This window comes from Pipistrellus hanaki (genome assembly GCF_964339955.1).
Source record: "Pipistrellus hanaki genome assembly, chromosome: 2".
In the NCBI taxonomy this organism is placed as follows: Eukaryota; Metazoa; Chordata; class Mammalia; order Chiroptera; family Vespertilionidae; genus Pipistrellus; species Pipistrellus hanaki.
The window spans coordinates 60,649,111-60,662,033 of NC_140504.1; the positions used below are offsets into that span (position 1 = coordinate 60,649,111).

A 12,923-nucleotide genomic window follows, 5' to 3' on the forward strand; every position below is an offset into this window, starting at 1 on the left:
TCCACTCTTTCACAATGAGCAGATAATACTTTTACAACAGATACTTATTTTTTAAAAATCAGATCCATGGCATTAGAACTGTATTTCTTTAAATGCCCTCTATGATCTGCCAAAAAATATCTAATACAATGTTGTTGTGGCACTGGTAAGTTTGGAAAAGTTCAGTTAAATTGTATTGTTGGTAGGGTTTTTTAACTTATTTGTAAGCTAACCTAAATCTGCTTCATTACATAGTTTCAAAGGATCTTCCCTTAAGAGATTTATTAATTTCAAAGGGAAAAAGAGCAACTTTGTACTGGAGAAGAGCCATCTTAACCAAGTGATGGTTAACATCACTGGTAATAAGATGCAATGTGTGCTCCCTTGTATGAGATAGGTGAATTAGTGAGAGGATGTCTGCAGCGTACTCGGACATCCTGGTCTCAATTTGAGTTCCCACAAATGTAAAGTGAAGTGGAGAAAGACTAGGTGACTTGCCTGAGTTTTCACAGCTGATTTGTGGCCAAAGTCCATGAATCCTGATTCCTGACTTGGTGTTTGTTTACTACCACACAGGTAGTATATATATAGACCTTATACCTATGCAGTTTAATATACTCCAATAAGAAGACAGTGGCTATGAGCTTACATGAATGAAAGAGGGATGACCTAGATGAGAGAGAATCAATAATTAGGCGAGAAAGAGGATGACCAGAAAGATGAGCAGCGAAGTTAGTAACAGACTCTTGTTACTTGCCCGAGGCCTTTTCTTTATTTTTATTAAGTTCTGTATTTTTTCTTTTTAGCTCTTTCAAGACTAATATAAATTCTGTTCCTACTCAATAACACATGATTCTTTTATTATCTTTCTCCCTAGAACTCTTGTAAATGCCTTATTGTAAAAATCTCATTCCTTTTTTTGTGCCACCCTTATAAGAAGAGAGAGAATTTATGTCTATGTTTGAGAATACCTAGTAGTTGTTAGCTCTCAAACTTTGGTCAAAATATCACTCAATATTAAATTCAAAAATACTTCACTGAAATGTCTATAGAGTTTTCTACTTCTCAGAGTACATTATAATAATTTTATTTCATTTTACCTAAATTTTATTTTAAAAAGGAATAAACTTAAGGTTCAAAAAAACCTATTGTGAGCTTTAAAGCCAGATCTAAAAATTTGTATCTCCTGATGGAAAAGTCAGTATTCATTCCACTATGGTCTGTTGTAATTACTCATTGTTAAGTCTATTGTTCATGTATGTATTTTTAAATTGTTATAATAGAGAGAAGAAAAAACAAGAAGAAAGTTCTCCAAAATATCCAGAAAAAGGCATATTCCAAGGTGTTCATATTCTTCTGGAGAAAGAAAATATGGCAAAAGAGAGAAAGAAGAAACTGAAAGAGTTATTAATCCAGACTTACAAGGAAAATCAGCAGGTGGGAATTGTAATGTTTCTTTACTCAGCATTCTATAGCATAAATGACAAAGGCTCCATCAGAGATGGCACAAAGTAACACTAAGCCTAACTGCAGATTTTTTTTTTTTAAGCTAGATATATTTGATGGTGGCTTTTTAAACTGATGATCAAGAAGTCATAAGAATTCAGATATAAAACAACAAGAGTTTGGTCAGAGTTTTGGCGTTAGGAATAAACAGGGAAGTGTGGCAGGAGGAAATGTTAAGGTTTGGGATTAACATTTTGAGAAAGATTGGCAAAGAATCGTAGATGCTGTGTCCTTCCTGAGACTGACAGAGTTAGTGTGACCTCCTACAGTAAGAGGTCAGATTTCTGAAAGAAAGTAGGAAGCAAATGAGTACTCAGGGCGCCATCTTGAGAAACATAAGGAAAAAGTAGCATGATATATTACCCAACCAGGGAGAGATGACTAAGATATGTGTTCCCAATAAGATTAACTTTTAAACTTTATTGGGGAAGTCCACTATACAAGAAGAAATAATAATGTATGTTTTTGATAGAAGTGCTAGGTATGAATTTTAGACATGTAAGAATTTTACAAATTTAGTGACCTACTACAACAGATTCTCAATTTTAGAAGGACCAATCTCATGTAAACATGAGATTGCGAATGAATTATCTCTACTTTGTCACAGATTCTGCTTGATTTGAATCTATACTTTATTATTATAGTTTTTATTTTTAAATAATCTTAGACATACAGAATAGTTGCAAAAAACAGTACACAGTGTTCCTGAATACCCTTCACCCAGCATTCCCCAATATTAATATCTTACATAACATAGTATAATTATCAAAACTAGGAAATTAACATTGGTATTTAGTTAAATACCATTAACTAAAATATAGCTTCTTCTAGAGACCTGGAGCACGGATTCGTGCATCACTGGAGTCTCTCGGCCTGGCATGCGTAGATTGGGCCGAAACTGGTTCTTCAAGATCTCCTGAGGAGTCCCGGATTGGCAGAGGGTGCAGGCCAGGCCAAGGGACCCCACCAGTGCACAAATCAGGACTCTAGGGCATGTCTGGCCCGTCTCGCACAGTCCTGATTAGCCAGACCCCAGCAGCAAGCTAACCTACTGGTCAAAGTGTCTGCCCCCTAGTGGTCAGTGTGTGTCATAGTGACTGGTCAAATGGTTGGACACTTAGCATATTAAGCTTTTATTATATAGGATTAGAATGTCACCAATTTTTCTGTTATACCCTTTTTCTGTTTTAGGACTCAGTCCATAATTTCATGTTGCATTTTTGTTGTTATGTCTCTGTAGTCTCTTCCCAGTCTCTTTCCTTATCTTTTATGATCTTGACATTTTTAAAGAATACTAGTCAGGTATATTGTAGAATGTCTCCCAATTTGGTTTTTCTGATGATTCTTTTGCTTGGATTGAGAGTATGCATTTTTGGTAAGAATACTACAAGAAGTGAGGCTCTGCCCATCTCAGCATATCATATTGGGGGTACATAACGTTAATATGTCCTGTTACTGTTGATGTTAACCATGATTACTTAAAATTATGTCTGATGGGTTTTCCTACTGTAAAATTACTATTTTCTCTTTGTCACTCATAAATGTCTTAGTGGAAATATTGTGAAATTATGCAACTCTCCTGCTTATTCTTAAACTTTCACCTATTAATTTTATTATCCATTGGTGGATCTTGCCTGTAATAATTATATAATGTGATATTTCTCTAATGATAATTTTGTATTTCTTCTCATTTATTAATTGAAATTTTTCTAGAAGGACAAACTATCTCTTCTTTTCCATTTATTTATGTATACATTTATTCAATAATTTGTATCAGTATAGGCTCATGGGTATTTATTTTATTCTGTGGGTTATAACCTAATATTTTTGTTGTTTACTTTCTTACTCAAATTGTTCTAACTTTGGCCATTAGGAAATGTTTCAAGTTGACTCTTTGCCCTTTCAAAATGCTTCCATCTTTTTTGGGTACTTCCTTTCTTTCTATCACCACAAGATGTTTTAGGCAATCTTGTTTTTTCCTGCCTTAACCCTGGAATCAACCACTTCTACATGGAACCTGGTTCCTTTTATTGGAAAATAATATTTAGAAACCAAGGTATGTTCTGTGCTCCTGGAGTGTCGTTGTTTCTAGGCTGTCCCCTCTCAGCAGACATAGTTGGGAAATATGTGTATGTATACTAACCCACATGTGCACACACATTATATTTATTTCTGTGGCTGTCAGTATGCATATTAAAATCCATGAGTTCACACTGGTGCCTCCAAGTCCAGTGCAACACACAGGATCTTACTGTCCTTCCCCTTTCTTTATTTGTAACTTATTTCTGTATCTATCTGTGTATCCTATATAATAAAAGGCTAATATGCATATTGACCGAACAGCAAAACGACTGGTCATTATGACATGCACTGATCAGGAGGGAGCAGACACTCAATGCAGGAGCTTCCCCCTGGTGGTCAATGCACTCCCACAAGGGGAGCACCACTCAGCCAAAAGCCCTGAGCTGGGCTCATGGCTGGCAAGTGCAACGGCAGTGACAGGAGCCTTCCCACCTCTGCGGCAGCACTAAGGTTGTCCGACTGCCGGCTTAGACCTGGCGCAGGCCTAACCCGTCAATCAGACATTCCCCCAAGGGCTCCCTTACTACAAGAGGGCACAGTCCGGACTGAGAGACTGCCCCCAAGTGCACAAATTTTGTGCACCAGGCCTCTAGTATATAATAAAATAACTTTAACCCTAACCTAGCGCACAGGTTTTAGCATAGCCTTTCCTCCTTGCTTCTCTAGAACTTCTTTCTCTGACAGTGAGTAACCTAAAGCTTATTATCTAAATATATTTACTTAATTAATTAATCTTAGTATATTATAAAGTAGTTTCAGAATACCTAACCCATGTAACTATGGAAATAAATTTACTGAGTATAATATTTATACTGTTATTTTTGTTTTTAGCCTTACTAGCCAAAATCTTGTTTTCCAAAGTTACTTAGGTCCTCCTTCCCTTTCAATGTGATGATTGTTGGTGAACCTCTAATTTAGATTTCTCCAGTATGTATGGGTATATCTGAGACATGGGGAAAATCTACCACCGTGCTTGTCAGGCTTTTACATTGACTTGGCTGCAGACAGGATGGTCCTCTGGTAAATGCCATCGGAGTAGCAGGCCCTCTGGGCTCATTCTCTTGGTCCCAGCCCACATTCCTACCCTATTCCAAAGGAGCCTGGAGCTGCCCTTGGGTAATGAAACCTGGATACTCAGCAGCCTAAATATGGCCACAGGATGAAAAGGGGAAAGATGCCTAGCTGCCCTGCAGTGCGCGGCTAAAGAACAGGAAGCTCCTGTCAGCATCCTCAGAATGGGTCACTGGCACAAACCCAGCAGCTGTCTCTATAGAGTATTTGCAAGAAGACTTTAAGGAATATGTTTTAAAGAGTTGCTATAGTTTGGGTTCCATTAATTCCTGTACTTTTTGTGCTTTGGCTCTGGATTGTATTTGTTCCCCAAACATTCTCCTTTTTTTTTTTTTAAGATTTTTTTTTTAAATACGTTTTTTAAATTGATTTCAGAGAGAGGAAAGGAGAGGGAGAGAGATAGAAACATCAATAATGATAATCATTGATCAACTTCCTCCTGAATGCCCCCCTACTGGGAATCGAGCCCACAACCCAGGTATGTACCCTGACCGGGAATAGAACAGTGACCCCACAGTTCATAGGTCAACAATCAACCAGTGAGCCACACCGGCCAGGCAACTCCCCAAACAATCTCTTAACATCACCTTTGGAACATGTTATTTAATAGGAGACTTCCTGAAAGAAACAGAGCAGGCTCTCATTAAAATACTATTCATGCACCTTTTCCACACATTTCATTTCTAAGCCTCATTGTTTTATGAAAGAAAAAAAATCTATAGATTTTTTTATAGAAATTTTCTGCTTCTAGCCTATCCTATTTTTCCTTTGATCTTACAGTGAAATCTCTTGGGGAGATTCAGCAATCCACATGTCATTGCTAATTAACACAAACAACACAAGGGATTAACTACAAAGTTCTTACACCATTTGGAAAACAGCCTTCTTAATTTTGCTCCCTACTCTGAAATAAATTTCATGTTTTCTTATTAAGATAAGAAAGTCTACAATCTTTCCTGCTTGTAAAAGTTGAAGAAAACAATGAAAGACGGGTTGACACTTAATCTTTATTCTGTGGGTAACTAAAATTGCTTATTTGGTTGGGTTTTTCTGTTAGAGAATCATTGTTAATGTTATGTTTATGGCATTGTGCCTTCCAAAAGGCCACCCCAAACTAAACCAAGGGAGTGTGGGTATGTATGAAGAAAAAAAAGCCTGGATTTTTTTTCTGACAAGGTGATGAGAACTGTAGTTAAGTGCCTCATTTAAATAGCATGATTTCTTCCCAAAATCTTAGTTTTATCAGGACTGCCTACACACTACTGAAGCAAAACAATTTCTGAACTGAAACATAGCAACCATCCTTTCAGCAGTGTTGTCTGTTTGGGGAAGGAAATGAAAGAAAAGCCTCTTTGGAAATAAAACTACTGCAAAGAGAAATGTCAGGCACACATGAAGAATATTGGGAGTTGTGTAAATCTGCCCTCTAAGTTTATTGCCAAGGACCATGTGTGGTATACATATAACCAACTCTCTGGACAACTTGCAAGTAAAATTCTAGGATTGGTAAGGAGGTTGTTTATCTGGTTATTATTTTCTTCCTTACCCTCATCCAACAAATAACCAGGTTTCTTATTCTCACATAAGAGACAGTGAGGGCCAATTTACCAAAATATTGCACTGGTGTTTTGTTTTCCAAACATGAAGCCTTTTTTGGTCCCACAGGTTCTATTCATATATATATATAATTTTTTTTCTTTAAAAAAAACTAATTAAATTGTGCTTTGAAAATTTAAGAAAAGAACCTTTGGCACAAATAAAGTTCAACTTTCACAGAGTAGAATATCCTTTTCTTTAAACACCAGACATTTCAGATGAATATATTTACTAGTATAAGGATCTTGAGACCAATATGGATGAGGAACAAATGACATCATATCATTGCCTTATTGTTGGACTACTTTAGAGGTGAATCAAGCATTTATCTAATATATTCTGAGGTAAGCTGTACTTTAGGCAGTGTGTGCGTGTGTGTGTGTGTGTGTGTGTGTGTGTGTGTGTGTGTGGAGGGGAGTGGGGATTCATAGAGGGGGGGAAGAAGGTCTAGAAGGGGACAAAAGGAAAGGAAAGAGAAGGTGATGGGAAGCAATAAGCCGCCTTCCCTCTTAAAATATGGTCCAGACCATGTTGGGAAAGGAGCCCTATCTGAATGGCCGGTGATAGCTGTGTTACGGTCATTCTTCTTTAAAAGATCTCAGAGAGTCTTACTGGCTATGAATTTACTGTATGGCAAGACTAAGCAATTGCTCTCTGAAATTCTACTAGAGTGAAGCAGAATTAGTTCATTACAGCAGTATTATTGATTGAAACTTCTTAACAAAATTAAGAAGAATTTACAAAATGTCCTTATGTTAGCAATACATTTTGATGCTTTTATGGGTGAAATGATAAAATGTCTGATGTCTGGTATTTATTTTTAAATACTCCAGAAAAAAAAAAAAAGTAGGGAGAGGAGAGATGAAACAAGATTAGCACAATGTTGATAATTCTTTTTTATTATTATTATTAAATATACTAGAGGCCCATTGCATGAAAATCTAGGCAGGCCCAGCTGTTCTGCACACCTGCCTCCGGCAGTCCCCTCAGCCCGGCCTGCCCCCTCTCACAGTCCAGGAGTGGAAGGCGACCTGGCAATCAGGGGAAGGCAAGCCCCCATCTGCTGCTGCCACTGCCGGCATTGCAAGCCTCAGCCAGCCCTGGTTACATGAACCTCGGGGGGCCCTGGGTGACTAGGAAGCTGCTATCCAAGGCTTGCCTGCACCTTGGGCCAGTTCTGGGCATCTGGGAAGCTGACATCTGAGGCTTGCTTGCGTATTGGGCCAGCCCTGGGCAGCTGGGGGGCTGAGGGGACTGCCGGAGGCAGGTGTACAGAGCAGCTGGGCCTGCCTAGAGGTGGGCCCAGCCTTGCCGCACACCTGCCACCTCTGCAGGAATGAGGGGACTGGGTACCACCATTTTATAGCTGTGGGCACTGCCATATTTGAGGGCATGGCAGTAAATTAGCAATTCTCTCCTTATTGGCTGTGGGTGCTGCCATCTTTGTGACAGCATGAGGGTCAATTAGCATATTCCCTCTTTACTAGATAGGATTGGTGTGACATGGTTTAATAGGTTGGTAATTATTGAAGCTGAGTGAGAGGTTTAATTCTTCTGTTCTATTTTTGGATGTGTTTGTTAAATTTTTATAATTAGCATATTTTACGTTTAAAAAAGAAAGGAAATAAAAAATACAGACATAAAATCAGCATCATATCTTCCAGCATATACCAAGGATGTAGCTTTTTGTCTATAGCCAATAGACATAGGTAGCATTTCACACAGCAATGGTTGTCAAAGTTTAGGCCTCCAGATTTTTGTGTAGAATTCAACAGCATGTCAAGTCTTGGCACTGTGCATTTTCCCTAAGGTGTTTAGTTATAGGAGCATATGTATATGTCTGAGGGTAGGAGACACAATGATTTCCTCTGCTTTCTTTTGAAAATTATAAAAATTAGAAGTAGGATGCTTCACAAGGTACCACTTTTCAGTGCTGCTCCTTCCTGGGGCATATATTTTGCCAATATCATCCTCTCTCCAACCCCTGATACTTCATGTGGTCTGTGGCATCTTTCACCCAGCTACAGTAGTCCAAAAAAGGAAAAAAGAAGTTGTAGATCGCTTCCTTATATAGTGATACAGTATCTATTCCTTTTGGCCTGGGAGCAGCAAGGAACCAGCAGCAAGGGCCCTGAGGAGAGAAGAGAGTAGCTTGGTTCCTAACATTCGTGCCTTGGCCATCTCCCCTAGACCACTAGTTGCACCGCAGTTAGTTCCATTCGGTAAAAACAAATTGTAAACTTGTTGACATTTTTGTCCTCTTTACAATTCATTGTTTAGTTTTCCACAGCAGAGAATTTTGATGCAATTAGCACTGAGCTTTCTGACAAAAGGGAAGTAGCTGAGGAATTTTGATGAGTTACCCACTTCATTAATCAGAACAAGCCTCTCTAGTGACAGGGTTAAAATTACAATGAAGATTAGATGGCAAATTGCTGTTCCACCCAACGTCAATCACTCCCAGTGACAGTGGTGTGATTATACTTCAGGGAAGAGCTTTCTTGCCAACACAAGGAGGGCAACTCCAGTGCAGGTAATAAATTTGGCAGGGCGAACTGTCATTTCTTCTCTTGAGCAGAATCCTTAATGACCAAATGATGTCTTATAGAGGTCTTTGAGAGGAAAAAAGCATTTCACTTAAAAAGTTTCTAAATTTCATTTTGTAGTATTTTATTTTTGAAATTATTAAAGATATGTATTTGGGAACAGTCTTTCCCACAGTGATTTCCAGTATTTTATTGACCTGTATGAAGCCTTTATTATCACCATAACTATGTAAAGAGATGTGGAAGTTATTAAAAGAATGTATTACTATTCAGGGGTAGGCAAATGTAGTTTTAAAGTTGTGAGTATGTGAAACATGGAGTTTATTCTTGCAATATTATTTATTTGTTAATTGTTATATTATTTCTTATTAACCTGCTTTTGCCTATCCCTGTAATCGAAAATCTATCAGAAATAAAAACATGGTGCAGAGAAAACTGAAGCTAGGTAAGAATGGAGAGAGGTCAAATTGGTTGTCCAGCTAGTTAAAACATTAACTTCTGGCTTCAACAGAGTATATTTCTCTTCCAACCCAATTGTGGTTTTAAATACTAGTTCTGTTTCAAAGAACAAAGAGATAAAGCACTATTATAGTTCTAGAGTATAAAACCAAAAAGGAGAAATTGACCCGGGAGAGCAGGAACTTATAATAGGAAGGGTGTAGATTGTGACTATGGATGTGTGCCACTTCTCGTCCCTTCTAAATCAATCAGTGCTTGCATCTCCCAGAGGAGACAGAGAGTATTTTCTTTTCCCAAATGTTTTCCTTTAAGCACATTTGTGGGACCCCTGTTTCCCTGAATAATGTTTGCTATGAATCATGAATATCAAATAGCTATTCTTCATTCATACTTTTATTTTTTTAATAAAATTTTAATAGGGTTGCATTTTTTAGTAGGTAGGATTAAAACCAATAGCAAGCTGCCCGGCTGGTGTGGTTCAGTGGTTGAGCATCCTATGAACCAGGAAGTCACAGTACAATTCCCAGTCAGAGCACATGCCTGGGTTGTGGGCTCAATCCCCAGTAGAGGGCTTGCAGCCGATCAACAATTCTCTCTCCTCCTGATGTTTCTCTCTCTCTCTCCCTTTCCTTTCCTCTCTGAAATCAATTAAAAAAAAAAAATAGCAACCTAGTGTTAAGAAAGCCATTTGACACAACATGGATGGGTCTTGAGAATATCAGGCAAAGTGAAATAAGTTAGAAAAGGTTAGGAATCAGAGAAGATGGCTGCTGACAGGAAGGCAGACTACAAGATAGTGTGTGAGTAAGAAAACAGGGAGAGTGTGTGGTCACATGGGGAGTGTTTGTTGGTGAGTTAAGGGACAGCTATATGCCAGGAGACTGTGGGGGACTGCTGGACAGGGCTCTCTGGCCAGGCAGCCCCCGCTGCTGCTGGGTTCCTCCTGGAGCCACTGGATCAGAAGCGGAGACAGCACCATCTTGAAGGGAAAAGTGGATGTTGTCAGAAGCCTGAAAACCTACGGCTACGGCACTCACCGAACAGCTGCAAACCTGAGAACATTGGTCCCCGAGTGCGCAAACACACAGATTCAGAGGAGCTCTTCACTCCACCGCAGAAAGGTCAGATTTCACCTGGATTAAGGTGAGATCTCTGGTCCCAGCAGGAGAGAGAAACATGTGCATGGCGGGAGCTGGAGACCTAGGGAAGTCTGCGACTAGGAAAAGCCATGGCTGTTGGGAATGGCATGATCCGTGAATGTGGAAGGGAGTGCGCAGAGCTGCTAACAGAAGGGGACTCTAAAAAGCAACCCATTTTGTTCTGGAAGCAAAAGGACAGCCTAAAAATTATAAAAGTGTGTTGACTGCTTAGACCCAAGGGAAAAAGAAAAGACTGCACAGACTTGCACACTGGTGTTTGCACACTTACTCTGGCTCTTTTTTTTTTCCTTTTCTTTTCTTCTTTAAATCCTTTCTTCTGATCACTAAGCCCAATACTTAGGATCACCCAATTGGGGTCACTCTAAGAGACTGCAGGGGAAAGTTGTTTTTCTGGAACCTGGGAATCAGAGAACCAGCTCTGGGGCAACCCACTCCCACAACCGGTATTGAGTGCCACAGGGAATGCAGGGTCTAAGCACTAGCTAGAGAGGATCTATAGACCCGGAGGTCAATTCAAAAACACTGCCATCCAGGGGTTGAATCACAAATTGACTCTAGTGTAAAAACAAAAAACAGAAAATATGAAATAGAAATGTACTGCCTGCTTAAAAATCAGGACTGGCTTACAATACTCAACGCAGGGAACTTCAATACTGTCCTGATTAGGAAAAAGGCATGCCAAATGGAACAGTCAAGAAAGTGAATGCCCTTCACTACTGCACATTTTTATTTTTATTTTTTTCATTTTTTACTTAAGAAACGAATTTTTTTCTTTTTTTCATCACTTAATTTTACCTGTTTAATTATTACATTTTTAATTTTAATCAGTATTTTTTAAAAAATATAATTTATTGATTTTTTAGAGAGAGGAAGAGAGAGGGATAGAGAGGTAGAAACTTCAATGAGAGAGAATCATTGATCAGCTGCCTCTTGCACACCCCCTATTGGGAATATGCCCGCAACCAAGGTACATGCCCCTGACAGGAATCAAACCTGGGACCTTTCAGTCCGCAAGCCGACACTCTATCCACTGAGCCAAACCAGTTTCGGCTCAATCAGTATTATTACTGCTACTATTTTACCTTTTTTTTAAAGTGTCATTTTATTTTCTCTTGGTTTTACTTTGGGATTAGTGTTCTACATTCTATTTTCATCTTTCCTTTAGCATCATTTTACTCTCTCAAAAACTTTTAGGCCAACACTCTCTTCCTCACTTTTCTCTTTTGTTGTCCTGTTTCTCTTACCCTATTCCTTTAGATTTTCCCTATTCCTTCTTTTTACCCACTGTTAAAATTTCACCCTACTTATATAATTTCCAATTCCCTGCTCCAAGTTCATATACACCTCTCTCTTCTCTTTCTTCACTATCCAAAATTTTTTTTCTCTGTGTTCTTTTGTTGTTGTTTGCTTGATTGTTGGTTATATCAATTTTTATGCTTATTTGTGAGATTGTTTTGCTTTTGCTTTTTTCTTTTTTGTTTTCTGTTTATTTGTTTGTTGCTTCTGTTTTCCCTCACCTGGCTTGATATTAGTTGTTGTTTGTAGTTTGCATTCACTTCCAGTACTTGTTACTGGCATTTTTTGGGTTTAGTGGTTGTTCTATTGGAGTTTTCTCCATATATATATATATATATATATATATATATATATATATAGTTTTTTCCCCTCTTCTTTCTTATTCTCTCTCTTTTCTCTCTTACTTATTTTCCTTTTATCAATTTCATTTTTGCACTCCCCCCCCCCTTTTTTTTTTTCCTAGTCTTCTTCCTCTCCTATTCTCTAATTTGCCTTTCTCTGGTGGTCACCTCTATTTGGGGTTTTTAATACTGTGAATACATTTGTCTTCAGTGCCTTGTGCATTTGCACCTTGTTATGTTGTATTTTGTGCCTTTAAATCAACGCAGGAGAGAGAGAACTACATAACCAGACACCAGGAAAAGAAAGATAATGGGGAGACAAAGAAACATCCGCATATGAAAGAAAAGCAGGTATCACCAGAAAAGGAAGTAAATGAAGTGGAGGCAAGCAACCTGTCAGAGAAAGAATTCAGAGAAATGGTTATAAAGTGGATGAAAAGAATGGAAGACAAATTTGACAATATGTGTAAGAACCAAGATGAAATGAAGAACTAAGAAGAAATGAAAAATGATATTGCTGCTGTAAAGAACTCAATAGAAAGCATCAAGAGTAGACTAGAAGAAGCAGAGGACCGCATCAGTGAGCTAGAAGACAGGGTAGAAAAAAATACCCAAATTGAGCAGCTTCTAGAAAAGAAAAAAAAAATTAAAAAGCAGGAGGAGAGACTAAGGGAACTTTGGGACAATATGAAATAAAACAACATTCACATATTAGGGGTACCAGAAGAAGAAGAAACTGAGCAAGGAATAGAAAACTTGTTTGAATAAATAATAGCAAATTTCCCTGATATAGGGAAGAAAAAACAAATTTCCCTGATATAGGGAAGTAAAAATCCAAGGTGCTCGCAGAGTCCCAAGCAAAATGAACCCCAAAAGACCGACAGCAA

The 12,923-nt window shown here is 38.4% G+C and overlaps 1 protein-coding gene across 1 annotated transcript in view; it reads left to right on the forward strand.

Moving 5' to 3' along the window:
• Positions 1-12,923, forward strand: part of CCDC191 (coiled-coil domain containing 191) — a 78,867-nt gene that overhangs the window by 23,696 nt on the left and 42,248 nt on the right. The window contains exon 7 of the mRNA XM_084873912.1: positions 1,263-1,416. Within this exon, the coding sequence (XP_084730038.1) occupies positions 1,263-1,416 (154 nt within the window). The remainder of the gene's footprint in view (positions 1-1,262; positions 1,417-12,923) is intronic.